The 27,223-nt window shown below is 43.4% G+C and overlaps 1 protein-coding gene across 1 annotated transcript in view; it reads right to left on the bottom strand.

The window, feature by feature from the left end:
* Window positions 1-27,223, bottom strand: part of PRICKLE2 (prickle planar cell polarity protein 2) — a 139,136-nt gene that overhangs the window by 56,060 nt on the left and 55,853 nt on the right. The window contains exons 3-7 of the mRNA XM_030922974.1: window positions 19,780-19,893; window positions 16,716-16,853; window positions 13,941-14,144; window positions 10,106-10,292; window positions 3,730-4,602 (exon numbers count right to left, since the gene is read on the bottom strand). Of these exons, the coding sequence (XP_030778834.1) occupies window positions 3,730-4,602; window positions 10,106-10,292; window positions 13,941-14,144; window positions 16,716-16,853; window positions 19,780-19,893 (1,516 nt within the window). The remainder of the gene's footprint in view (window positions 1-3,729; window positions 4,603-10,105; window positions 10,293-13,940; window positions 14,145-16,715; window positions 16,854-19,779; window positions 19,894-27,223) is intronic.

A 27,223-nucleotide genomic window follows, 5' to 3' on the forward strand; every position in this document is an offset into this window, starting at 1 on the left:
GCCACAACAGGCTTAGGGGTCAAAACTATGCATCAGTGTGTTTGGGAGGAGAAAGAATTAATAAAAAGTAGCAGGTAACCATTATAGAAGGTCATATGTGTCAAAGACTATATTAATGATTTTAAATGCATTTATCATTTAATGCTCACCAAAGCTATACAAAGGAAGTACTATAGGAACACCTTTATCCATTTATTCACAAAATTCCATGGATGAGGAAATTGAGTTTTGCAGAGTTTAAGTGACTTGTTCAAGGCCACACAACTCCTAAATGATGAAGGTTTGATCTCATTCCAGCAAGTGTGACTCCAGAACTGGTAATCCTAACCATTAATTAATTAGAAAGACAAAAAATTAGGGCTCCTGTAAGAACTTCAGAGACTAAGGATGGTTTAATATCGTGCCCATCTTATCAGTTCACCCGGTCATCTGCACCTTCTAGCAGGGTCACCACTAGCCACAGGAGGCTGCTGAAATTTAAATGAATTAAAATTAAATAAAATTTAAACTTCAGGCCATTGCTGTTGAGTACTTAAAATGTGTCTAGTGCAACTAATGGCCTGAAATTTTAATTTCATTTAATTTTAATTCATTTAAATTTCCACAGCCCCATATGGCTGCCATATTAGACAGTGTTGATCTCAGGAGTTTTTTTCCCTCAGTTTTATCAGACATGGTCAGGGTTGCTTCCTAAAAATCTGAGGCAAAGGGGTATTAGTTGCTTTGCCCAAGGATCCTAGAAAATCATGAGAGTAAATCTCCCATGATGTCTTCTTTAGGAATGGAAACTGCATCCACTCCCTACTTAGGAATGGAAACTGAGTGTCTTCCTCACTTGCTGTTTCCAACATTCCTCAACCTCTAGCCCTCCTGATTTCCTCATGAGCCACAAGGTGAGGATAATACAGTCAGAACAGACAAACCCAGGCACATCTCCCCTCAGACAATGGTGCACATCAGCCTCAGCAGAGATCTGCTTAACATGCAGACTCCTGGGCCCCACCTCTGTAGAGTTCTGATACAAGCGGTTAGGGGGAGGCCCAGGAGCCTATGTTTGAATCAAGCACCCCCATGATTCTAATGCAGGTGGTCTAGCTTTCAGAAACTCTGCTTCAGAGGCTGAAATATATATTTATCTGCTGTCCTCTTAAATAATTATAGCACATAAATCTTTCGAGAATAACATAACCTGGGCTGGAAGCCAGGCAGTCATCACTCTGCACTAATTGCTCACTTCTAAGAGATGAGGCAAGGCGCTTAGTCACCAAGGCCTCATTTTTTTTTTTTTTTTTTTTTCCATCTGAAACATGGGGATGAGGATATCTACTCTTTGTTCTGGGACAAATAGGAACACAGATGTGGACATATTTGAGGAGGATAGAAAGTAAAACCCACTGCATGGACAAGCTACAATTCAGAACCTCGTTTTGTTTGTCCAGCAGAGTTGAAATAGATTTCGTATTTTTAAAAATCCACGTTTTTAACTTCTCTGGAAAAATTGGAAGATCTGACAGGATGGGGCTCATATCAGATTGGCAGCCTGGTGTGATTAAGAGCAAGGTTCTGGAATCATATGCACAGGTTCAAATCCCTGCTCTACCACTCTACAAGCTGAGTGACTTTGGGTGAGTCCCTCAATCTCTCCATTTCTCAGTTTCTTCAATTCTGAAATGAGAATCATAACAATATTCCTCCCTCACAGTGTTATGACAATGTAATTAAGCAAGCTAATATTTATCACGTGCTCAGAACAATGTTTGACACATTGCAAGAGCTATATAAGGGTTAGGTGGATACATAAATATCCCAGCACATGGCAACAAGCAGCTGGAGCTGAGCAGTGGTCTACCCCTTCAAATGGGGCTAACATTATCCCAGTCTCTAGCAAACGTATGTCTCCCTCCTCTGGTACCTTGCCCACAAAGGGGCAGATATACTTAGAGCATCTTAGAGCACTGCTCTTCTCAAGCTGTCAGTGGTGAAGGACCAGTTTCTTTTTATTTTCAATCCCTTGTGGACTGACATATGGCCCTGATAAGCATGTCTGAGACACAGCACAAAGAGCTCAGTATGTAAGTTCTATAACACCCTGATTGGTCTATACCCTCATTAATAAGACAACCCTGCTGAACACGCACTTGGATGTCACCGCAACATCGAACTGCTGTAAGAGTTTCCAAACACTTTTAGCTTCAGTACTAATCTCGCTGCTGATGGGTGATAGTTCTCAGCGAGTGTTATCCTCAGATTCTGCTTTAAGTAGCACCATCACACAGAAAATCTACAGTACTCTTATTTTTTCCCACATTTAAAAATATTTTTAAAATAATATTTAAAATATTAAATAAATAATATTAAAAAAATTTTTTTTTAGAGACAGGTTGTCACTCTGCTGCCCAGGCTGGAGTGCGGAGGTGAGATCATTGCTTAGTGCAGCCTCAACCTCCTGGGCTCAAGTGATCCTCCTGCTTTAGTCTCGTAAGTAGCTGGGACTATGATCATGTCCACCAAGTCCAGCTAATTTATTTATATATATATATATACTTGTGTATATTTTATCATATATATTAATTATATATTGCATATATATGCAATCGGTTCAGAACAGTCTCAGAAGCTGTCATGGATGCTTTGGTGCCCCAAGCAGCACCAGGTTGGGGGCAACTGGGCTCCAGGTGCTCTGAGTACTGCCATCAGCTCACAGCTACACCTTCTCCACCTTCACATGGTACGAGGGGCAAACAAGTTCCCTTGGGCCTCTTTTATAAGGGCATTAATCCCATGTATGAGGTCTCCACTCTCACGACATAGTCATCTCCCAAAAGGCCCCATCTCCTAATGCCACCACCTTGGGATTTAGGATCGTAACTTAGGAATTTTGGGGAAAACATTCAGACCATAGCATTCTCTTTCTTTAATGCTGCCTTTGGCCAACAGGAGCTGCCTTGCCCCAAGCCCACATCCACAGTCTCATCTCCTTGTTACTCCTCAGCAGCCCAAAGCTGATGACCAACCGACATGATGGTACAAAACATCAGTCCCTTTGTCACAAGAAGCAATTGGCTCTATAGTGCAACTCATCTGTCAGAGTCCCCTGTGGTATCAGGCAGAAGCCAGACCCCAGTGGAGACACCATTCCTCACTTGGCTCCTCCCTGTGCCCTGTCCTCCTTCTCTCACCCTCCTTCTCCTGGGAGCACTCTCTCAATACATCACAGGCATCTGGACCTGTCTCAGGTTTTCTTTACAGGGAAGCCCATCAAAGACAGAAGCCATCCCAAACTTGGGTTTACCTTCCTCAGCAGCCTATTGGAAGAGGGCACATGGCAGAAACAACATTAAAATCCTGAGGACCAGGCCGGGCGTGGTGGCTCATGCCTGTTATCCCAGCACTTTGGGAGGCCGAGGCGGGTGGATCATGAGGTCAGGAGATCGAGACCATCCTGGCTAACATGGTGAAACCCCATGTCTACTAAAAATACAAAAAATTAGCCAGGCATGGTGGCGGGAGCCTGTAGTCCCAGCTACTTGGGAGGCTGAGGAAGGAGAATGGCATGAATCCAGGAGGTGGAGTTTACAGTGAGCCAGGATTGCACCACTGCACTCCAGCCTGGGCAACAGAGCGAGATTCCATTTCGAAAAAAAAAAAAAAAAAAAAATTCTGAGGACCAGCATCCAGTCACCCAGAGATTAACCCTTGCTATCTGTTTTCGAGGTGAACAGAACCTACCTGTTGCATTAGACAGAGCCAGGGATTCCATGGAGCCCCGAGGGGTCTGCTCTGTGGGCGTCATGTCCTCTGTATATTTCAGGGAACTGATTGGATGACGGGTCCGACACTGCTGAGTGGACATGCCCCCTTCCTCCTCCTCTTCCTCCTCATATTTGGGGACTTGGATGCTGCCTCGGGTCTCACTGAAACTCTGACTAGACATATCACTGTAACTCTCCTGAGATCTCAGCCTCCCCGGGTAATAGTCTTCTCGGCATTCCTTGATGAAGCTGCCAGCATGTCCTGTCATGGCCAGTGACGAGCTCCTTTTGGGGTTGCTGAAGTGCTTGCCCCACATTTCCGGCTGGGCCCCAGCCCCTTGCCCTCCTGGACTGTAGGAAGTTCTGATGTTGCACTGGCTGAGGAGCTGCAGAGGGCTCTGGGACTGGTTCTGCTCCATCTTGTTTCCATAATGGTAGGGCTCTTCCCGGCTCCTCCAGATGGGGTCCCGGTTGAGACTGGGCGTCTGGCTGGATAGGCTGAGCATGTCCATTTGCAGTGACAGGGGATCTACATCGGCTGACAGCCGGTTGGAACTCACTTGCAGCTGGCTGTGCTGGTTCAGCATGGGCTCCTCCGTCTTGCCCTTGTTCTTGCCAATTTTGGCACTGCGCCGGGACTCCTTGGCCCTGGCGTTCTGGAAGGCGGAATCGGAGGAGTCAGAACCGTTGGGGTCTTCCCCAGCACTGCAGGCCCGTGAGCAGAATATCTGGCCCTGCTTCGGGAGGAATGGTCGCCCCAGGAGGGATTTCTTGCAGTGAGCACAGCAGAAACAGGTCTCGGTGGCATGCCAATGTTGGCCGTCATAGGTCATTTGACCTTGGTCGATACCTAAAATAATAAGAGACATTGGAGAGGCTGATGAGCTGCTCAGAGCCCTGCACTGGGACATGAAACACACTGCACCTTGGTTTGTCTCAGGATTCCAGGTGCGGCAGAATAAATTAATAAATCAACAATCAGACTCCTATGTAAATGGTATTCATGTCCTATTACGAGAACTCCTTGTTGTACCAGTATGTACCTTAACTCATTTGCTCCAAGCACAAAGACTCGAGGTTAAAATGACTTGTCTATGGATCCTTCTGCCTGGGACACATTTCTCCCTGACAAATAGCGATAGTAATACTAACATATGATCATGCCCTGCTTTAACAGCTTTATATATGTAAACTCATTTAATCACTCAACTCCTTGGGCTAGCTTTCTAATATTATTTGCAGTTTTCACATGAGAAAATAGAGGCAGATGAGGCTAAGTAACTTGCGTAGGGTAACATAACTAGGAACCAGAGACAAGATCTGTATCCAGGAAGTTTTATTCTCAACCATGACATTGATACTATCTCCTTCACTCTAGGTAGGCATCTGCTCAAAAGCCAACTCCTCTGAGAAGTCTTCCTGTCCACACTAATAGTGATTCTCCATTGCTCTCCACACTTACCTGCTGGAGTTTTCTTGATAGCATTAATACCGCTTTACATTGCAACAGTCTATATATGAATCTGTTTATTATTTCTCTCCCCTGCTAAAAGTGAAGCTCTATGAGGACAGACTCATTAAGTTTCAACAGCATCTCCAGGACCTGGAACATGGCTGGTATATGACAGGGCTCTTTGTATATAGATAGATTGAGTGAATCCCATTACTAGCATATGCTATTCCGATGGGTAAGTCACAGCAGCAATTCAGTGGATGCTACGGTGAATGTTTTCTCCAAAACTCCTAAGTTGAAATCCTAAATCCTAAAGTGATGGCTTTAGGAGATGGGGCTTTTTGGGAGGTCACTAGGTCATGAGAGTGGAGACCTCATGAATGAGATTAGTGCCCTTATAAAAGAAGCCCAAGGGAGCTCGTTTGCCCCTTCCACCATATGAGGACTCTGCCAGAAGGCACCATCCAGGAAACAGAAGACAGGCCCTCAGCAGGCACTACATTTGCTGGTGCCTGGAGTTTGAACTTCCCAGCCTTCAGGACTGTCAGCAATACAGTTCTGTTACTCAGGAGCCACCCAGTCTGTGCTATTCTGTTAAAGCAGTCTCAACGGACTTAGTGGGAAATAAAAATGTGGATTTCAACTCTTGTTAAGGAAAAATCTGCTTCTGGTAAAGAAAAACCTAGACATGGTATTGCCAAAGCTATTGCCCCTGTGGGAGCATGCGTACCCTTTGCTTAATTTCATCAGGAAAGGAAGAGGTACAGTTCCTCGCTGTGACAGGACTGTGTCAGGTTTATACAGCCTGGCCACACTGCTTACTAAGGGAGCCTCCCACAGCCCTGGGCGTTCTCCTTTCTCATCATCTCTGCCCTCTTCTGGCTATAGGACTTCATCTCCCTGTGGGACACCATTTCCTGCCATCTTCAGGCCGTGAGCTTTGGGTGGGGCAAAAGCTGACCTGGGGCCCAATATAGGCCAGCAAAACACAATCTGCTCTCCTAGCACCCAGGAACTGATTCAGGGGTGGGCAAGGGACTTGCACTAAGCCAACACCTCTCATTGCTTTTTCTAAGGCAGGACTTTTGCTAAGGCAGTCACACAGCAGGCTCTTTTTATAGCAGTTGTTAAACTGGCAGAATGGAAGCTGGTCACTGCTGGGGCCCCTTCCTGTGGGGAGAACCTGCTGGGAACACAGCCTCAAGCTATGACTATAGGGTGGACCAGGACCCTTGCAGTCTCCTGATACATAATGACACATGGCTTCCCAGAAACAAGGATTAACGTGACCTTCGTCTTCAGTGGCTGAGAGTTCCTGAGCCTGGACTTTCAAGGAAGAACTTCTGGAGACTTGTCTAAAGAGGTGGTGAACACGAAATTAGGGAGAAGAAGAGAACTGCAAGAACAAAAGGCCACCAGCCCAAGCAGCCTGTCTTTCTCCTCCGCTGTCTATCCCCTCACTTTTATGTCTATGGAGCCCAGGGAGAGAGGCATGAGGGCAATTCTTCTCTTATTAGCTCTTTCCCAAACTACAGGGTTCTCTTTTCATTTTGGAACCTGGCCTTAGAGACTAAGAGGAGATTTTTTTTTTTTTTTTTTTTTTACAGGGATAGGAGCAGCCACAAGGGTCACCCCAAGTGGGAGAGAGGGAACTGTGTGAACCAAGTTAATCAACTCCATCTCTTTTTTTTTTTTTGAGACAGATCAACTCCATCTCTTACAGCACCAGTGCTCCCCGGTAGCGTGAGAAAGAACCAGCTGGGGCGGGGCTAGAAACAGACAACCCCAAGCTCTGTGGACACTTCCCCCCCAGGCCCTTGGGAGAAAGCCGAGGCAGACATCACAGGGACACAGGACTCTGAAGTAGTTAAGCATAAGGCTCCAGGACCCTGACAAACACAGGTTCAAATCCCAGCTCCATCCCATTGCAGCTGGTTGTAAAGATGCTGAAGGCCACCTGCTGGGGTTCAAATCTTGAGTCTGCTGCTTTCCAGCTGTGCGACCCTAGGCAAATGGCTTCATCTCTCTTTGTTTTTGTCTCCCCTTCAGTACAATGGGGATAATCATAGTACTTGGTAACTGAGTTAATATGCATGGAGTGCTGAGAACTGGGCCTACTGACCAATCTTCTTTTATTTGCATTAGGACTGAAAGCCTGTCTCTCTCTTTGCTGAGGGTCACTGGCCAGATGCAATCCAAGAAAGAACGATGAGGCTGCTCTGTCTCTCCTCCCCTCTCCCACCCTCCTTTTTCTCCTCCTTCTCACTCCCTTTCTCAAATGCCTAGAGTGCAGAGAGCTCATGATGGCATCCCTGGGTCCTTTGGTGAGCTCTAATCAGCATAGCATCCAGAGCAGCTGCAGCCATCCCCACTCCATGTTAGAGGTACACAGGAAGTCCAGTCCCTCTGGCCCGTCTGCCACCAGCTGCTTCTCCACGCTTTGGCAAGGAGACATGCTCAGATGCAGCAGCAAGGGCCTAGTTCCTGGGGATGGGGGCCTCATGGAAGGATGGGCTTGGGTTGGGAGAGTGGAGGGGAGGTATATCATAAAGCAGCCTGGCAGGCAGCAGAACGTGGTCCCCGATAAACATCGATGTCAGATGGTCCTCTGAACTGCTCCTGAACTCTAAGCATCTGGAAGAGGTCTCTGCTGTTCAGCATCTAAGCGTTCCTTCTTTATTCCTTCTCTAAGCCCTTTAAGCACTTCTTGGAGGGTGTGTGTGTCTACTGCTGCCACAGCCTCGGTCTGTTTATAGGACTGTTTACTCTGCTGTGCACAGGCAAAAGTACCGTTGCCCTAGCAATGGCTGCCTGACACAGGGCCTGCTCTGCGTGGCTGTATAAATATGGAATATTTGTACAGTATGGTCAGAAGTAAAGCACCCAGTGACTGAGGTATGCGTGCTGTAGAGAGTGTGCTCTTTCACTGTCACAGGAAAATTATGTTTGATAGAAAAGTGGATTTAAAACAAACATTAGGGACAGCAATTTTAACTATAGCAGCAGTAATACTGCAGGCCACCATGGTCCCCTTTTCTGAGAAAACACTGACACCTTTTTATGGATTTAATAGGAAAAGAGGAGAGAACTCCAATAAATGTGCTGGGCAGCCAAAGGGAGACAGTAAGAGAAGAAAACTGAGGGGTCATCTGAGGTGTACATGCTGCAGCAACAGAGATTTTTCTCTCTGCCAAGTACTGAGCAAAAATTCTAAGTGGCAGTTTCTGGAGAGGCTCTTAGCCTCCAAGGACAGAAACAGAAAAAAACAGAAATATGGATGGGAAGGGGTACTGTTGCCATGGACTGGTATTCTGCACACATGGCCCCTCTCACCTGAGCAAGTGTGCACTTGCAGACTTGAATCCTTGGTTGGGCAATACTGGGTCAAGACATTGCACCATTTTCCATGACACTGTCCCACCTGTCCCCTTCTTCACATGTCTTGCCACTTGTCACAATTGATCATTGTATTTCCTAACTCTTAGCAAAAAGAAGGTTTATCTGTTCGACCACTTTGATCTTGTGAGACATGAAAGCTCCTGGGTACTGAATCCAGGCAACAGGCTGTGAGAGGGGTGAGGATTTTAGGGGTTAGGGGATGGGGAATTTGCCATCACCCAAGCCCCCAGAAGAAATGCTGCTGACAAAGGTCTTCACAGCAGAGCTTAAGCCTAGGCCTGAGTATATGAGACAAGAGTGCCCAATGACAAAGCACTGTTGAGCACATGGTAGGTGTCTTGTCCACAAAGCCAGGGTTTTTATCAGTACACATAGCTCTCCAAATACTAGCTAATTTTCTATTTGAATACATCACTTCTTATGAACCAGGAAGACAAAGCCACTTTTTGTGGTCCTAATAAAACCTTTTAAGTGGGGCAAAATGGGCTCCAAAATGGATTATCTCTATATCTCCTCACTCTAGGTAAGAAACTGGCAGCTTCTAAACAGACTTCTTGGGATTGCACAAGCCACTGGACGGTCTGGCTGTGATCTCACAGACATTCAGCCACTGCCAATGTTTTATTTCCCCCCAAGGTTGGCTCCTTCCCAAGGTGCCAGAAAAGGCAACTTGAATGAATAAGCCACAATGCAGTACGATCTGGAATAGCCTTGAAGGGTTGAACAAATTGGTTATTTGCAGAGGGAAAATGATTTTCACCATCTCAGATCTGCCACTTGTTGGGGCAGTTAATAGTTTATGGACTATTTGAGGTTCATTTGCTTTGCATTTGGCTGGAATAGCTTTTATTTATTTATTTATTTATTTATTTATTTATTTATTTTAAGACATACTTGCCAGAAGCCACTGGGTTTCCTTGACTATCTCTCCCTACCAAGAGGACCACTTTGATTCCTCCCTCTGCAAATCCCCATCTTGTCCCAAGGAGGCTATGGAAGATATCTGTTTAGACTTTCCTTCTGAGCTTCCCCACTGCCCTGACCCTCAGTTGTGGGACTGTATGGCACATAGTCCCAACTTGGAGGTGGGCCCTTGACCAAAGCAAGGCTGATAAGATTCTTATTTGGAAGAACTGACCTGCAAGCTGGCAGAGACATAGTTCTTCTCCTTTTGAGAATGCAAATACTAAGTCTAGTATCACTAGTGAGTCATCTCGACCATTAGGTGAAGATAGCTTCTCTCAAATGATGTTAACAGAAGGCAAATTAAGCTGAGATACAGAGAAAAAAATTGTTTTTGTCTGAACCTCTGATCCACCCCTACCTGAAGCCAGTATACTCTTTGGCCTTTCTAGTGTTGTGAATCAAGAAATCCCCTTTCTCAGTTAAGTTAGCATGAGTTGGGTTTCTATCACTTGCAATCAAAGATACTTTAACTACACCCAAAACAAAGGTGACCTCATCACAGAAGGATAAAGCCAACTGCCAAGTATTGCCTCACCTATATGTTGGGCACAGGTGTCACAATATTCTGCATACAAGGACTCGAAGCAGTGGCAACAGTAGGGTCTTCCCTCCTTCATGATGTAGCGCTGGCCGCCCAGCACTGTCTCACACTCAAAGCAGCAAAAGTGTTTCATGTGCCAGTGTCGCCCCTCAGCTTCTGTGCATTCATCTGCAAAGATGATCTGGAGATGGGGAAACCAAATGGTCAGTGTGTGAGACCCATCCAGAAGGACACACTTTAAAGGAAGAAAGCTATGGGGACCCTGAACTAGAAGGGTAAGAAAGCAGATCCCACTCACAAATAATTAAATAAAAATCCATATGTATATGTTTATTCTGTACGTATGTCAGTTCCTATATATGGATTTACCTAAAGCATAATTAAACATGATTTCTGGCCTAGCCAGTAATTAACTTAACCACATTTAATAAGAAAAGGAATGTACCACCCTGGAGAACATAAGGCAGGATCAAAAACTGACAGCTCACAGGCACATTGGACATACATATCTGCTTCATTTGGTTTGGACACATTATTTTTTTAAATGGAAAATATCATATTAACACTTGGAATCCTGGTTTCTCTTTTGAAAACACAACATTTGCAATGCTCAGTGCACATTCCTACATGGCAATAATAAATTAGAGCTAAGAAGAGAGGCTGCTGCTAATGAGTGGCAAGTTCTTCAGTTTGTCATATTCTTCACCCTTCCCTATTGCCTTAAATAAGTCACCTTCATTTACAACACCTGCCATGCCCTCACAAGCATCTGTATTTTCCCCCAACATAGAGTTTTTAAAATTTCAAAGCACAGATTTCAAAATTTACTATAAAGCTACAGTAATCAGGCCAGCATGGCACTGGCATAAGGCTGGGCATATAGATGAATAGGTATCCAGATTTAAACTCATACATATATGGTCAATTAATTGTTGAAAAGGGGGCCAAGACCATTTCATGGGGAAAAGAATAGTCTTCTTAACAAATGGAGCTGGGACAACAGGAGAGCCTCATATAAAATAATGAATTCAAACCCCTACCTCACATCATACATAAAAATTAACTCAAGGCTGGGTGTGGTGACTCACGCCTGGTAATCCCAGCACTTTGGGAGGCTGAGGCAGGTGGATCACAAGGTCAGGAGATTGAGACCATCCTGGCTAACATGGTGAAACCCTGTCTCTATTAAAAATACAAAAAAATAGCCGGGTGTGGTGGCAGGTGCCTGTAGTCCCAGCTACTTGGGAGGCTGATGCAGGAGAATGGCGTGAACCCAGGAGGCGGAACTTGCAGTGAGCTGAGATCGCACCATTGCACTCCAGCCTGGGTGACAGAGTAAAACTCCATCTCAAAGAAAAACAGAAAAATTAACTCAAAAGGGATTAAAGAGCTAGGGGCAGAAAAACAATAAAATGCTTAGAAGAAAACACAGGTGTAAATTTTTATGACCCTGAAAGGCAATGGTTTCTTAGATATGATGCTAAAAGCATAAACAACAAAAAATAAAGTAGACTTCATCAAAATTAAAAACTTTATGCTTCAAAGGACATCAATGAGTAAGTGAAAATACAGCTATAGAATGGGAGAAAATATTTGTCAATCATCTGATAAGGGACTAGTATACAGAATATATACAAATCACTCTTACAACTCAATAATAAAGAGAAAAATAGGCCGGGTACAGGGGCTCACACCTGTAATCCCTGTGCTTTGAGAGGCTGAGGTGGGTGGATTACATGAGGCCAGAAGTTTGAGACCAGCCTCGCCAACATGGTGAAACGCCATCTCTACTAAAAATACAAAAATTAGTTAGGCATGGTGGTGCATGCCTTTAATCCCAGCTACTCAGGAGGTTCAGTCAGGAGAATCGCTTGAACCTGGGAGATGGAGGCTGCAATGAGCCAAGATCATGCCACTGCACTCCAGCCTGGGTGACAGAGTGAGACTCTGTCTTTAAAAAAAAAAAAAAAAAAAGAGAGAGAGAGAAATAACCCAATTGAAAAGGTTGTCAAAAAAATTTAAATTAATTTTTCAAACATTTCTCTGAAAAAGAAGATACACAAATACCTAATAAACACATGAAAAGATACTCAACATTATTAGCTGTTGGGGAAATGTGAATTGAATCAAAACCTCAATGTGATACTACTTCATACCCATTATGATAGCTATAATGAAAAAAAAACCCAGATAATAACAAGTATTAGTGAGAAAGTGGACAAACTGGAATCCTCATTCATTGATAGCAGGAATGTAAAATGTTACAATTGTTTTGGAAGACAATTTGGCATTCTCTCAAAAGATTAAACTTAGAATTATCATATGACCCAGTAATTCCATTCCTGGATATACACTCAAGAGAACTAAAAATATATGTACACAAAAAACTTGTACATAAATGTTCATAGCAGCATTGTTTAGAGTAGCCAGAAAGTGGAAACAACTTAAATGTCCATCAATTGATACATGGCTAGACAAAATGTGATATATTCATACAATTGAATATTATTCAGCTATGAAAAGGAATGAAGTATTTACATATACTACAATATGGATTAACATTGGAAACATGCTAAATGAAAGAAACCAGACTTGAAAGGTCACATATGATTTCACTTACATGAAACGTCCAGAACATGTAAATCCACAGAGACAGAGATAGATTAATAGCTGCCAGGGGCTAGGGAAAGGGGAAATGAGGAGTGACTGCTAATGGACATAGAGTTTCTCTTTGGTTGACGAAAATGGTCTGGAATCAGCAGTGATGGTTGCACAGCTTTGTGAATACACTAAAATCTACAGAATTATTTACTTTAAAAGGGTCCTTAATGCTATGCAAACTATATCTCAATAAACAAATTTCAAAGTGTGTGCTTCAATCATATTCTAATTGTCATTAGACAACACAAAGTTGTATTCTGAGCACCAATTTTCAGATGTGGAAACTAAGGCATGAAGGTAAAAAGGTGTCCTAGAACCACAGAGTTGGATCTGAATTTAGTTTTTCAGCTATCTTTCTAGAAGGTCTCTCTAGAACATCACCATTAGTGTTAGAATCCAAATTAGTTAAGTCTGATCAGCTTCCTCCTAGAAAGTGAGTCACCTGTAGGTAGTTTCTAAGAAAGAAATGCCCATGTAACACTAGGTTCTCTGGCTGAAAAAGGGGAGTGTTACTCACCTCCCACACTGCTATTTACAGGGAAAGATAGATGCAAAAAAATCCTTTGCACAGGAGGAAACCTCTGTCTAGGACGTTTATCCAAATTATTCCCATAAAAGTGGTCAGATTTAGAACATTCTTATTTCTGCTCCCAACTTATAAAGCTAAACCAGGTTTTCTATTCTGTCAGCTTACACGGTAGTGTGTGCTTCTAGTAGGGGAAGAAGGCCAGGCAGAGGTCTTGGGTTCTATCCTGCTTTCTTAAATAGGGTACTTCTTAGAGCATGGAGCAGAGATATCCGAATGAAGTATCCATCTGCCTCCTGAATTTTCATTCAGAACTTTTATAAACTGTAGAAAAATCAAATAATGCTACCCATTTTCTTCTCTTTTCTAATCATTTTGCAGCACTGAATCTTGGAAAATGGAACTCCATTACTGATTATTCCATGAGATTAGGGTTAATATCTAAAGATGCACAATGCAATTTTGTTTTGTTTTGTTTTTAGAGTTCTGAATTTACTTAGGGCCAGTTATATGCATATTTATTCTTCTGCATATTATTCATATGCATACATTTCTTCAGTGCAGAAAGCCAGAAGACCATGTGTTGGCTATGGCGCAATGAAGGGGTGATGGGCAGGTAAACCTGCTGGAGTTTGCTCTAACCTCATCGCAGGCTGCACAGCGTGGCTTCAGGCACTCAGCATGGTGCCTGCCACAGTATATCTTCCCATCTTGGTAAAAGTAGATCAGATCCACCAGGAGCTCATTGCAGACAGTGCATACGAAGCACGGCGGGTGCCAGCAAACGCCATGGCCAGCGCGTGATGCAAACACAGCGATGTCTCCACCATTGATCTGGCCTCCACACTGTGAGGCAAACAGAAACGTCAGTAGTCACACCAGTCCCCATCTCCCAGTGCTGTGCATAAACGATAAAGGACAACCACCATTAGCTGGCTACTGAGTGCTTATGTTCAAAGCAGTCACTATGCTTCCTGCTTTACATAGGCAGCAGGGCAGGTTTTTCTTGTCCTCCCTGAACTCTCCTTTCCTAAGGCTTACAAATAATATAGAGATAAAGTCACTAGGAGAATGAGGAATCACAAAGATGAGAAAGAAAGAAAAGCTCTTTTAGCACAATAACGTACAGGGGTTCTGCAGGCAGGAGGTAAACTGGCACAGAGGAAAGCCTCATTATCTTTCAGATACTTCAAACTCCATGCAGAGACACAGCCAGGTTTAACACTAGGAGGAGTGGCTGGGGAGGGGGGTGGGTGGCAGGACAGGCTTGGAGGAGGTGGGCCTATACTTTTAGATGGGAGGGAGGGTGGGTACATAATAGCACGCTCACCCTTAACTACCTTCTCTGTGTGCCTTTCAGACATGCTTTTAGCCTGCTTCCTCTAACATCTTTCTACATAGTCTTGATTGACATGGCACCACTTCTAAGGTCAAACTACGGAAAGGATTTCTTCCTATCCCTTCCTACCTTCTCACTCATTTTCTCAAGTTGCCTCTTGATCCTGAAAGAAACAAGGCAGAATCACTGGCCACCTATGCTTATAGTTGGGGCTGGGACAAAAAGAATATGATTTGAAGGTCTCTGAGGGAAGAATAAAGTGTGGAAAGTGGGTCTAGGGAGATGCTCTTGCTGACCATGGCATGGGCCATGAGGTTCATAGGTTGAGTCTAATACTAGAGTCCTACAAGAGTGGCTGAGCTAAGGGGACAATGTCTAAAGAGCAGAGAAGCTATCTTCAAATCTTTCCCATGCTATGGGTTGAAATGCATCTTAGAAAATGAAGTAAAGACCTCAAAAATAGTCTCTGGGAGCTCATCCATGTGTGACTGGACAAAAGAAAGGCATCATGTTATCCTTACCTTCTGTGATAATGCTAGCAGAGCTAAAGCATGCAGACATAATCCTATATAACCCTCACATGAGTCATCATTCATTCTTTCTATAGATGACAAAACCAAGGAAAAGTAACATGGTCAAGGTCATCTGGAAGAAACATGAGTCAAACTTACGAAAGCTCTTTCTGCCTCCACACTCTTGGCACTATTCTACACGATTCTTGGCGCCTGCCCACAAAATGCCCAACCTTCCTTCTCCCTTAGGCAAACTCAGCTTGCCTGGTTCCAGGAGACTGATCTTAGAGTAGCAAGGATTCCAGCTTGCCTGGATTGAACACAGTGAATCTCAGATCACAACCACTGACCAGCTGTACCTTAAGGGTGGGTCCCAGATATACTTTACAAGAATAAAGAGCCCACTGCCAAATCTCTGGTCAATTAGCTCTCCCATCCCATATAACTGAACCTTCTCACTCTATCCCTCTGAAATCTCAAACAAGGGCCTCAAATGACTTCTGCTTCCCTTGGGCAGCATCCTACCTCCTCTTCACTGATCCAGTTAACATATCTTCAGCTCTCAAGGGGTCTATGCAGAGCTTAAGGAGTTAGACAGGAATGTTCAAAAAGCTGTAGGACTTAGAGAAGTACCAAGAATGACAATCAGCACTGGAAAGCCTGTGGCAGCTGAGAGGTGGGGCAAGGTGTATTCCCACCCTGCAGTCTCTAAAACTCTTCTTCACCACACCCTGAGCACTCAACAGGAGCAGAGGAGACAAGGAAATCCAGAATCTTGAACTCTGAGGTCCCAGGGAGAATGCCTCTTCACTCCCCTGAACCCACTCTCACCTGTTCACAAATAGCTCCTGTCAGCATGACTGGGAAGGGCTTCATGCACTTCAGTAAGGAACTCTCAACTCTCGGGAGAAGATCATTTACCTCCTCTTTAAATGGCTCTGGTTCTGGGATGATCCTGCGAGGGAGGCTGACCCATGGCCCGAGCCAACTCCATTTTCTAAAGGTCTCTTTTTAAAATATAAATCCATCATGTCATTGCTCTGCTCAGTCCTTCCAGTGGCTCACCCAGAACTCTGACTTTATCTGAATTCTCTCCCTTCACTCCCTCTGCCCCAGCCCACTGGCCAACTCATTGTTCCTTGAACATAACAGACACCCTCCCATCTCAGGGCCTCTGAGCCGGTCATTCCTTCTGCCTTAGCATTCCCTCTGCCCTAAAATCTGCACAACTCACTCCCTCTTGCACATCTGTGCAAATCTTTGTCAGATCTTCTAAGTGGGGTCTTCCCCACCAACCTTCCTTAAAACTGCAGCCTCCCCACCTGTCCAGCACATCCAAGTCTCCTTCCTTGCTGTATTTTTTTCATTTTGTTGATTACATTTATTGTCTGACTTCTTCCCCTAGAATCCAACTCCTTAGAAGGGCAAGATGAAACTTTCCTGTCTTTTGTTCACTACTGTTATCTCAGGCACATAGTAGGCACTCAATAAAACAATTGTTAGATGTATGAATGGGTGAAAAGATGCCAGAACAATGCCTCTTCACTCCGCTGAATCCATGCTTACCTGTTCACAAATAGCTCCTGTCATGGTGACTGGGAAAGGCCTGACGTTCCCACGCCCCAAGTTTTCACGTTTCCTCTGGCTGCTGAAAAGCTTTAGCTCCCTCTTCTCTTCCTCATCCAGGGAGTTACAGTATCGAACCTGAAGAGACACAGACAATAGCATGGAAGAAGTCACCCTTGCTCCTTAAGATTCCCAAAGCCCATGATTCTTGAGTTTTCTCGTTAAACACACTCTCATTTGGTTTTATAGCCCTCGCCTGAACTTTAACCACAACAGCCTTGGAGAGATTTAAGGTGAGTCTCTGCTAAGATTGCTGACAGCCGAAAGAGTTTACCAAAGGCTCTGAATTCTGGATCCCAAGCCTTGGGCAGGCTAAAGGTTCTGTGACTGCTCCTTATCATGGCTGCCTCTCTCTGCTCACCATATTAAGATCAAATCATCTGGGGTGGCTCAGCTGCCAGGAAAGAGCTGAGAAGTTCTCCTTCTTTCAAACTGCAGGAACCTGATACTTTCATCTCCATGTGCCCATGCAAGTGATCCTTGACATCAAGAATGACTCTAAGTCGGTGAGCCAGAGCAGGTGTCCATGTGCTCACAGCTTCTGTTCTCCCATCTCATTTTGGAAAAATAGGGAACAAAGGTGTGAGCCTGAGGAGTTGGTCCAGGCATCTGTGGTGCTGCACAAAAGTCTTTGCATGTTTATCTCTGTAGAGCGGGGAACAAGCTGCCTGCTAGGCTTCAGTTGAGTCGACTTGCAAGAGACATTTTCCTTCTTGTTAAATATAGAAACTCACAGAATTAAGGGAGGAACATTAAATGTAATTTGAATTCAGTATCTCCCCTTATTTATGCACACCTTGGGAATTGTGCTATGCTATATTCTTGTGCTGTTATTTACTTAATGCTGTTTTTAATACTGACTCAATTTTTTTGGAAACTTGGGTGCATTTATTTCAAAAGAAAGTATATTATGACTATAAATGGAAAACCAGTATCACCTGTAAAAAAACAAAACAAAACAAAACAAACAAACAAAAAACAGAAGAAACCTAAATAGAATGGGAACAGAACCGTGTTGTTACATTCTGTCTGGTCACTTTGCTTGTAGGAAATCCTAAAACAGAGATCCCTGATGCTCCTACTTAAAAGTGGAGGCCAGTGTGAGTTAGAGAGATATGAGACACCTGCTAGCACCTAAATTGAAATTTCTTCCTTGATTATTCAACTACTCTATCACAAGGAATACAATACAATTTAAAAGACAGTAACTCTCTCAATATGTAGTTTCATTTCATTTACTGCCATGTCCACATAACACTCAGGGTCATATATATATATACCACACTTTGGGAAACATGGTCCTAATCCCGTCTCCTGTCATACTTCGGAGTAATCTGGACATCAGAAAGGTTAAGTGAATTGCTTGGATGATTTGTTATACAGATGGGTAGAGGGAAACCTTTGTACTAGGACTGTCACATCCTAATTTGAAAACCAGGACAGCTGTGTATATCAAAATTGTCTTATCTGTGCTAAAAAGAAAATGGTCAAATATTTACTTTAGAATCACAATCACCCTTTGTCTTCAAAAGGGCCATTTCAAATAGGCTAAATCTGGCCACTGGGTCACACACACACAATTCCCACCAACAGGACATTGTAATTTGAATGGTGTCTTTTTTCATAAAAGCACAGTTAACCATAAACACAACAAACCACTATGATCAGAGAAGAGCCAATTGCTTCCCTCTATCAAATAAAAAATGTTTAAAAAAAAAAAAAAACCTGCATGTAAATGTCCCAGAGAGAACTGCAGTGATCCGAACAGCCCAGAATATATGGTTACACCACTGACATTTTAGGGCCATGCTTTCAAAGGAAGGCACACCCTTCCTGCTTGTAAAAACCCGCATTTTTCACTTCCAAATTAGTTAACTAGGCATCAGGTTACAATGCTTGCTCTCAGCTTTAAAGGAGAAAGCATTATTTATATTTGTTTTATGATGTCTGAAATAAGCAGCAGTAAAGAGGATTATAGCTCTCTTTCTAGGGAACTGCTTCAGTTTTAAAGTTTTTGTGCTGCTTACTCAAATGTATTTTTGAGGCTCTCAAATTATCCCCTTTCATTCTAATGTGGGGAAATAAGACTGAAAAGCACTCATTTCCTTTGGGACGGAGCTGCTGGGATCCAGCTGGTGGGTGGGAGGGCTGGTAGAAAGCTGGTGTCCAGCTCTCTAAAGGGGTTATTTCTCCTATCCATTTAAAATTACATTTTTGTTTTAAATGCAGTCAGAGTCAAGTAGACAGTTCAGTTCCATAGGATTACTATTTTTAAAAACCAGGTACCTAAAAATGAATTTCTATATGTAAACTGATTTCCCTTGCAGCATAATGATCTTTTAAAATCATGTTTACAAATTTCTCTTTATGAGCAATCAGATTTCAAGGATAAGAGATGCCCATTTACAGTGCCATGTTTCTGGGTTCAGAAAAAAGGACAGTCTGCTAGTCCACACTTTCAACAGTACAAAGAACAACCTCGGCAAGTCAGACTTCACCATGACAAAAACACAGATGTTCAGAGCTACAATTCTGGACACACAACTTCTCCTGCAGTGTAGTGTGGAAAATTTGCACACTCATTTAATATGAAATGATGCTGAAAATTCAAGAGAGTCACAAAGTTTTTGCAGGGCTTGAAGTGGTCCAGGGGATCTCAATCATCTCTCCAACATACACAGGCAACCCACATGGCATATTCTTCAAGAAAGAAAACTCGGAATCATAGCTTTTGAATTTTGGTGCTCCCAGGTTACCCCCAAATAGCTAGTAGTGCCAGGCATAGAGGCCAATCCAGTTTATAATGAGTTTCTGCTTTTTTAGTAATACTCTCTAGAAGTAAATTGTTGGCCAGTTTATTTTGGCTGTAATTAAGGAAGCTAAAACCTAAAATAAATGGCCAGAGTTCTTCTTTGGCTATCTCACTGGTGGCAGATTATGAAAAAGGTAACAATTCACAGAAGGAACTAAGAAAATTCTGCATAAGCCCCCTCTAGCCCCTTACCTCATTGTCATGTGGTGGCAGCTGGTGTAGTAGCTGCTTGATTCGCAGTTTCTCTCCAGGACTGTTGACATAAGGGACTTTCTCTTCTGGGAGACAGCTATAGTACTGGTGTACCTGAAGGACAGAAAGCATATAGATGACTTGCCCGTTACTCAAACCACGTGCCTATTCCCACTTACTGGGAAGATGACTCCCCCAGCAGGATGTAACTGACTTCCACAGTCCTGAACCTTTATGAAAGTCAACAGCAGACGAGTTTCCTATGGTAAGCAGAGAAATTCATCCTTAAAGCAAGAGTCAGGCAAATCATCCATATCTGGGATTTTCCCCTCTCTCTGTGAGGGAAAAATAAAGCCATTAAATTTTCCTAGAAACAGAGTTCAGCAGACATGCTGGTGAACCAGAGGGTAGGGCTTTCTCGGCAGACTCCCCTGAGAGCTGGCTTTACCATTTTCTCTGTTAGTCTCCAGCATGTGACGTGCCTCCCTAGCCAAAGGGATATGTCAGCACCTGCCTCAGCAACGGAGTTAAAGCCAGTCTTTGGCACTCGGCAAACCCCTAGGTACCTCAGCCTCCACCTACATTTAAAGCCCTCCAGGTTTCAAGACTTTTGTAAGGCAGGCAGCAGCTGACATCCATCAGAAATAGACTCACTAAATCTGGGATGCAGAGCACGTAATTAAAAATTGTCATTAACATGAGGATTTTTGCACATCCTAGAACATTCTTGTTTATGACTGTTAGGACATATTCTTGTACTTTATGAGGCTCATTCAACCCTAACAATAACTGGGGAAAGCACCAAGCAGCTAATTTTGCCTGAGAAAAGAAAACAGACATTCCACCATTCAGCCACATGCAAAACTAGAGAAAGAAAAAACTGGCTAATACAGAAGGTATGTTATTATATAGGAGAGGCAAAAAAAAAAAAAAAAAAAAAGAAAAAGAAAAAAACCCACAAGCTCAGATGACATCATGGAAAATACTCTCAAGTATCTCTTATTTAACAGCATGACCACCTCTTGCGAAACAAGGCATTCATTCAACAAATGGGCAAGATGGAAGACTGGGGGCTCTGAAAGTCATCATTTGGCCGGGCATAGTGGCCCACACCTGTAATCCCAGCACCTTGGGAGGCTGAGGCGGGTGGTTCACCTAAGGTCAGGAGTTTGAGACCAGCCTGACCAACACGGTGAAACCCTGTCTCTACTAAAAGTACAAAAATTAGCCCGGTCTGGTGGCGCATGCTGGTAATCCCAGTTACTCAGGAAACTAAGGCAGGAGAATTGCTTGAACACACCATAGCCTGGGTGACAGAGCAAGACTCTGTCTCAAAAACAAAAAAATTTTTTTTGGTTACATTCTACACACTTGGTCTAAACTTGGTGTAATTCCTTTGCATTGAGGGAGCTGTGGGTATGAACACATGTTTTGGGAATGCTGGGGTGAAGAGTTACGAAAGCTCTGTCTACTTTGATCTCCAGAAACTGAGTCATAAATGTTAGAAGAGGGGGTGAAAAGGCTTTTTAATGACAAGGCCTTAAAAAATGTGAAAGCTATCTTTATTTTCATAACTAATGATGGTAACCACTCACTATCATGTGCCTATCATCCTTTTAATCAAATCCCAGAGGCAATTACAAAAAGAATTCTTGTCCTAGACTAGCTAGATTTCCAAAGGCAAGGTCTGTATAAGCCCCTTCCTATAGGCAGCTGGCAGAGAACTATGCCCAGGGACAGGAATGAATGGCGCCGGGTTCTGAAGACAGCCCACTGTTGACCAGTACTCTGAGAAAAAGTAAAAACCCAGATCACTAGTTTGGGATTAGAAGCTGGCAATTTGCCTATTAAGAGACTTGCACAGCGTTCCATCCTCAGAAGAATCCCTGTGCCATATGCCTCATCACACAAAGGCCAGGTATAAAAAAGCAGGCCCAGTCTCATGTCTTGGGGAATGGGCTTTGACTCCCAAATCAGAAGATTGCTTGTAGAAAGGCCTTGTTCCATCACTACTTTGTCATTCACACAACTCCCATTGTCGTTATGGAACATTAGGGACAATTGCTAATATGAGATGAATTACTACGGATGCTTAAAAGTGCAGAGTCTAGTTGTGGTTCCATTGACCCTCCTTTTAATCACCTCTAATTACTCACACACCCCCTGTCCATTGCCTAGAGCACAGTCAGGCCTGAGAGCCCTTCTGAACTGGTACTTTGAACCAAGCCCTTTCTGATACTGTCTAAGGCTGGCCCAAGTTGGAATCTTCCCTGCACCCTCTAGGGCATAGCCGGTAGATCTGGACCCGAGTCAAGGCTCTGTTGTTTCCCATCTCTGGGTTCCTGAGCAAGTTATGTGACTGTTCAAAATACCCATCATAAGACTGAGATGATTAAATGAGAGTGTAGGCACGAGCATGTGGCTCTCAAAAAAAATAAATAACATGAATACATGACGATAGTTATACTATCAAGCCTGGCCTACTCTAAATGGAACAATCCAGATGCTTCCTGGACTAGGTCTTGCTCTGCCACCCAGGCTGGAGTGCAGTGGCGTGATCATGGTCACTGTAACCTTGACCTCCTGGGCTTAAGCACTCTTCCCACCACAGGGTAGCAGGAACTACTAGCACATGCCACCATGCCTGGCTAATTTTTAAAATTTTTTGTAGAGACAGGGTCTTGCTATGTTGAACTCCTGGGCTCAAGCTATTCTCCTGCTTTGGCCTTCCAAAATCCTGGGATTACAGGTGTGAGCCACTGCATCAGGCCAGCTTTTGTGCAGCAACACTGCTGGCTTATAGAGTGAGACCAAACCCTGAAGCCACTTTCATTAGTAAAAGCAAGAAAAATAGGTTGCAAGGATTACAATGGTATTAAAACTAGTTTGACTTCAGGGGAAAAATGGCAAAGTGTTATAAAGGTGTGTGTGTGTGTATGTGTGTGTTTTTTCAGAAATTTAGCCATGTATATAAAAGGGTCTCATGAGGAAACAGAATATGCCACCGGAAGGTGACTGTACCAAGTTTCTGTTCTCTGAGCCCAGTGTCCTCTTATCTCTGCTCTCTTCTCTTCCTGCAGATCTGCTTCTCACCTTCTTAAAGGTTCAGGTTTCCCATGGCACTTGAGTTTGCACAGCATCAGTTCAAGAGCCTGTCCTAGAGTGACTCACTTTTCTCAATTCCAAATTCCCCAGAGGAGGACCCTGACTACCCCGTCTTGGGCAGCGTCCACACCCAGAAATGAGATTAAAAACATTCGATACTTTGAAGACTGGAGAATAAATGAATCCCAACATGACATGACTGAGTGAAGGTGCAGTCAGCAGTGACGGAGGACTCTGGAGAAACTTAGGAGTAAGTAAGTCCCTTGGTGTGCTGAGATCCATCCTAAAGACTGAATTCTGAAGTCAACAGAGGCAGTGACTACTCTTTAGGAACACAGCTCTATCTTTCCCGGACATCTTTTGTCACCTTTTATAATTCAAGTCTACTGATAACCACTCAAAATTATTCCAGTAATTCCTCAAATATAGAATATGCTAGAATATCTTCTCACAAGGCAACTAATAATTTGATGGATGACTTAAGAACTCACCTAGGTAGCAAGATGCCCCATTTCTAAAATAAATCAGTTAATAAATTAACAACCTCCCAAATCACTCCCATATCACATGGTAGGTGATGTGGCTTGCTCTGAGGAAGGAGAATGAGTTAGTCCTTTCAGGACCTCCAATCCTCTTCAAAGTCCATTGAAGTCCAGGTGAAAAACGCATCCCTCTAATGTTAGCTTTGTGTCGCCTCCTGGTGTTTAGATGCTGGACTTTCCAATTTTTCATCGAGCAAAGGGGATTAACAGATGGATGGGAGGGAGGGAGAAACAGCTCTCCTGAATTCTCTGGCTGGATACAGGAATGCTGCCTGCATTTTCCTCTGGCATCCTCCACAATAAAACTACTGTATAGCCCAAAACAAACATCAAGTGAACCAAGGGTAATGGGAAAATACTGAGTATACTTTCTGGCACTACAAAAATTAAATTTGGCACAATCTCTGAAAATCCTGCAGATTGTTCATTTTAGTCCAAACATGTTTCACTTGTTCATTTTTCGGAGTAAATAAGCAAATCCAATAGAATTTTGTCAATGATGATCATTACCAAGCTATTACCCATTATGCTGATAACTGTATTTTTCATTCTGTGTGTACTGAGCATATTTATTCAAAAGCACATCTGTTGAATGTGTTAGAGACTTTGCTCCATTGAGACATTCCCAGATAAAGGTGTCCTGTGATTCCACCCTGGGTGAAATCATACTAGGTACCTTTCCCCTAAACAAAAGCATTTTGAACACAATAAACTGGCTTATGAAAATGAAATAGCTGAAGGCCTTTATTTAAGGTGTGACTCTGCAACAGGAAAGGTTTGGCAGCAACTTCAGTGTGTGTCAGACAGATCCCAAGTGCTTTAGTTAGTGCGCAAATAAAGTCTACAAAGCAAAGCCTCGCCCAGCTGGAAAGATGAGGTTTGTTGGAAGGAACTGCACGTTTGATAGCATTTCTGCCTGGGCAGAAAGATGGAGGCTAGAGAAGCGATGACTCTGCATTTGGGAGAAAAGTGTACTAAAAGTAAGCTGATTTTTTTTTTTTTTTTTTTTTTTTTTTTTTTTTTAAGAAGTGTGCAAAGCACTTTATTTAGAGCACTGGTTCTCAAACTATAGCTTGCATCAGAATCACCTGGAAGGCTTGTTAAAACACAGCTTTCTAATTTAGTAGGCCTGGGGTGGGGACATTTGCATTTCTGACTCCTCTTCAGGTCCTGTTAGTCCAGGGACCACACTTTGTGAGTTTTAGTGCTTTCTACTGTTTTCCCTCACCAACCAACCTTACGCAGTTGTCAGGCAAATGGTAGGATTCCCATTTTCTTCAAGAGATCCACGAAGCCCAGAAAAGAGAAGAGAACTTGTTGGATCTCACCCAAATTTTCAGGTGTCACCTTCCACATCTAGATACATGATTCAGCAGGGGATTCCACCAGCTCTGGCAAGAACAAGAAATCCTTAGGGCAAAGTGCTCACATTTTTGGGTGGCAACATTTTCCTTATCAAAGTCCTTATTTTCTTAAAGCAGGAACTCACAAAGGAGAAGTTAGACTTTCTTGGCCGATTTCAGAATCAATTGTTCTTAACCATCTAGATGGGGAGGGAGCCCAATCTTTTGGCTTCCCTGGGCCACATTGGAAGAAGAATTGTCTTGAGCCACACATAAAATATATTAACATTCACGCCTGTAAACCCAGCACTTCGGGAGGCCAAGGCGAGTAGATCATGAGGTCAGGAGATCGAGACCATCCTGGCTAACATGGTGAAACCTCACGTCTACTAAATATACAAAAAATTAGCCGGGCATGGTGGCGGGTGCCTGTAGTCCCACCTACTCAGGAGGCTGAGGCAGGAGAAGGGCATGAACCTGGGAGGTGGAGCTTGCAGTGAGCTGACATCATGTCACCGCACTCCAGCCTGGGCGACAGAGCGAGACTCTGTCTCAAAAAAAAAAAAAAAAAAAAAAAAATACACGAACACTAATGATAGCTGATGAGCTTAAAAATGGCAAAAATATCTCATAATGTTTTAAGAAAGTTTATGAATTTGTGCTGGGCCGCATTCAAAGCCATCCTGGGCTGTATGCAGCCTGTGGACCACGGGTTGGACAAGCCTGATCTGAATGAAGGAAGCGGTCATTGAACTACTGACTTACTGAGTGACCCTAGGGCTTGAAGTGTTTTTATATACAGTATTTCATAAAACTTCTGCACACCCTGGAGGTGGGTATTTCATACTCATCAGATTGACTATCACATAGTTATAAAGTGACAGAGCCACCTTTGAGCTTGACTTCCCCATCCTCTCCTTCTGTTCTCCTTTATCAAGAAAAAAAGAGACTGAAGAGACTGGCAGATGGATGGGAAAGAAGGAAGAAAAAACCAAAACCAACCCAGATACAGCAGATTCCCAATAGGTCTGCTTGGCTGACCACAGAAACAATGAACACATTTTCCTTCGGTATTCTCCAGAACATAACCAACACAAAGCTCCCAAATAAAGCCAAAATGAACAGACAGTATGTGAAAAATCTCCAAATTACACAGTCTTTCCACAACACCATGGCATGATGGTATAAGGCAGTTGTGGCAGAGTTTTCCCACCCATATCCATTTTTTTTCTTCCTTAACAATATCCCCATTTCACTGAGAGCATCAATATACTCAGCTAAGAATAACATTTCTGCAGCTCCTTAGTAGCTACATGTGGCGTTATATATTCTGGTCAATGACATGGAAGGGTGTGACTTCTGGGAGACTCTTTTAAAGGAGGCTAGGCAGTTGTTAGTCAAGACCTTTTTTTGCCCATTCCCCCTTCTTCCTGTTTCCTGTCTGGAATGTAAACCCAATGGCTAGAGCTCCAGCAGCCATCTTGTGCCATGAAGTAACCTTACAAATGGGAATGGAAGCTGTAACCTGAGGATAGCAGGACAGAAAGTTATGAGCCTGGACTTAAAAATTTTTTTTTAAATTTTTATACCATGGAGCCACCAGACCAATCCTGGATTGCCTCTCTCTGAACTTCTGAGTGAGAGAAATAAACTCTTTCTTTATTTACAGTCTCTGTTGCTAGGAAATGAATGCAATTCCTAAATGATACAGCAGTGGTTTTCAAACAGTAGCATGCTTTAGAATCATCTGAGACCTTTATTAAAGATGATTGCCATTTTCATCCCTCTGGGTCTGAAAAGGAGGCCAGAACTGTGCACTCTTAACAAACACCTCAGACCACACCAGGAGAAACACTAGTTTAAGGAAAAGCCAAACACAACCACAAGGTCAAGGCCAACCCTCTTGAAGTGTAATCTCAGATATGAGCTGATACATTTGGAAGGTTTTATAAAATCCAACTTAACCCAGGGACTAATTCGAACGCTGAGCCTTTATTTCACGTTTCCCCTCACCTGCAGTTTGAGAAGCTTGGAACCTTGTTTAATCTACCTCAATTTGGGGAGGTAATATGTAAAATGCACCTGAGCATCTCAGAAGGCAGGTTGTACAGAGAAGGGAAAGATGCTGCCTGAATTTGCTGCACATGGTGGTCTTTAAAAAAGTACACAGTGGTTCCCAAATGGGAACCTGGAGGACCATCAGGTAGCATTACAGCTGTGAGCAAATAGGGATGGGCTGCTCGTGAGGGCCCCTGTGTTCATTTTGCCCCTATTTGCCAGAATTTCATTACCCAAGCAATAGGAGAAAAGTGCCGTTAAGTGGTATTTAAGAGGTGAAATTGTACCAAGTTTGGCTCCTTCCCTTTTCTCCTGGAGGCCCACATTATAATTTTAATTGGTTTACTCAGGAAGCAATTTAGGAAACAACAGTCTAATGCCTAATGCCTAAACAAT

The sequence above is a fragment of the Rhinopithecus roxellana genome, chromosome 1 (assembly GCF_007565055.1).
Source record: "Rhinopithecus roxellana isolate Shanxi Qingling chromosome 1, ASM756505v1, whole genome shotgun sequence".
Classification (NCBI taxonomy): Eukaryota; Metazoa; Chordata; class Mammalia; order Primates; family Cercopithecidae; genus Rhinopithecus; species Rhinopithecus roxellana.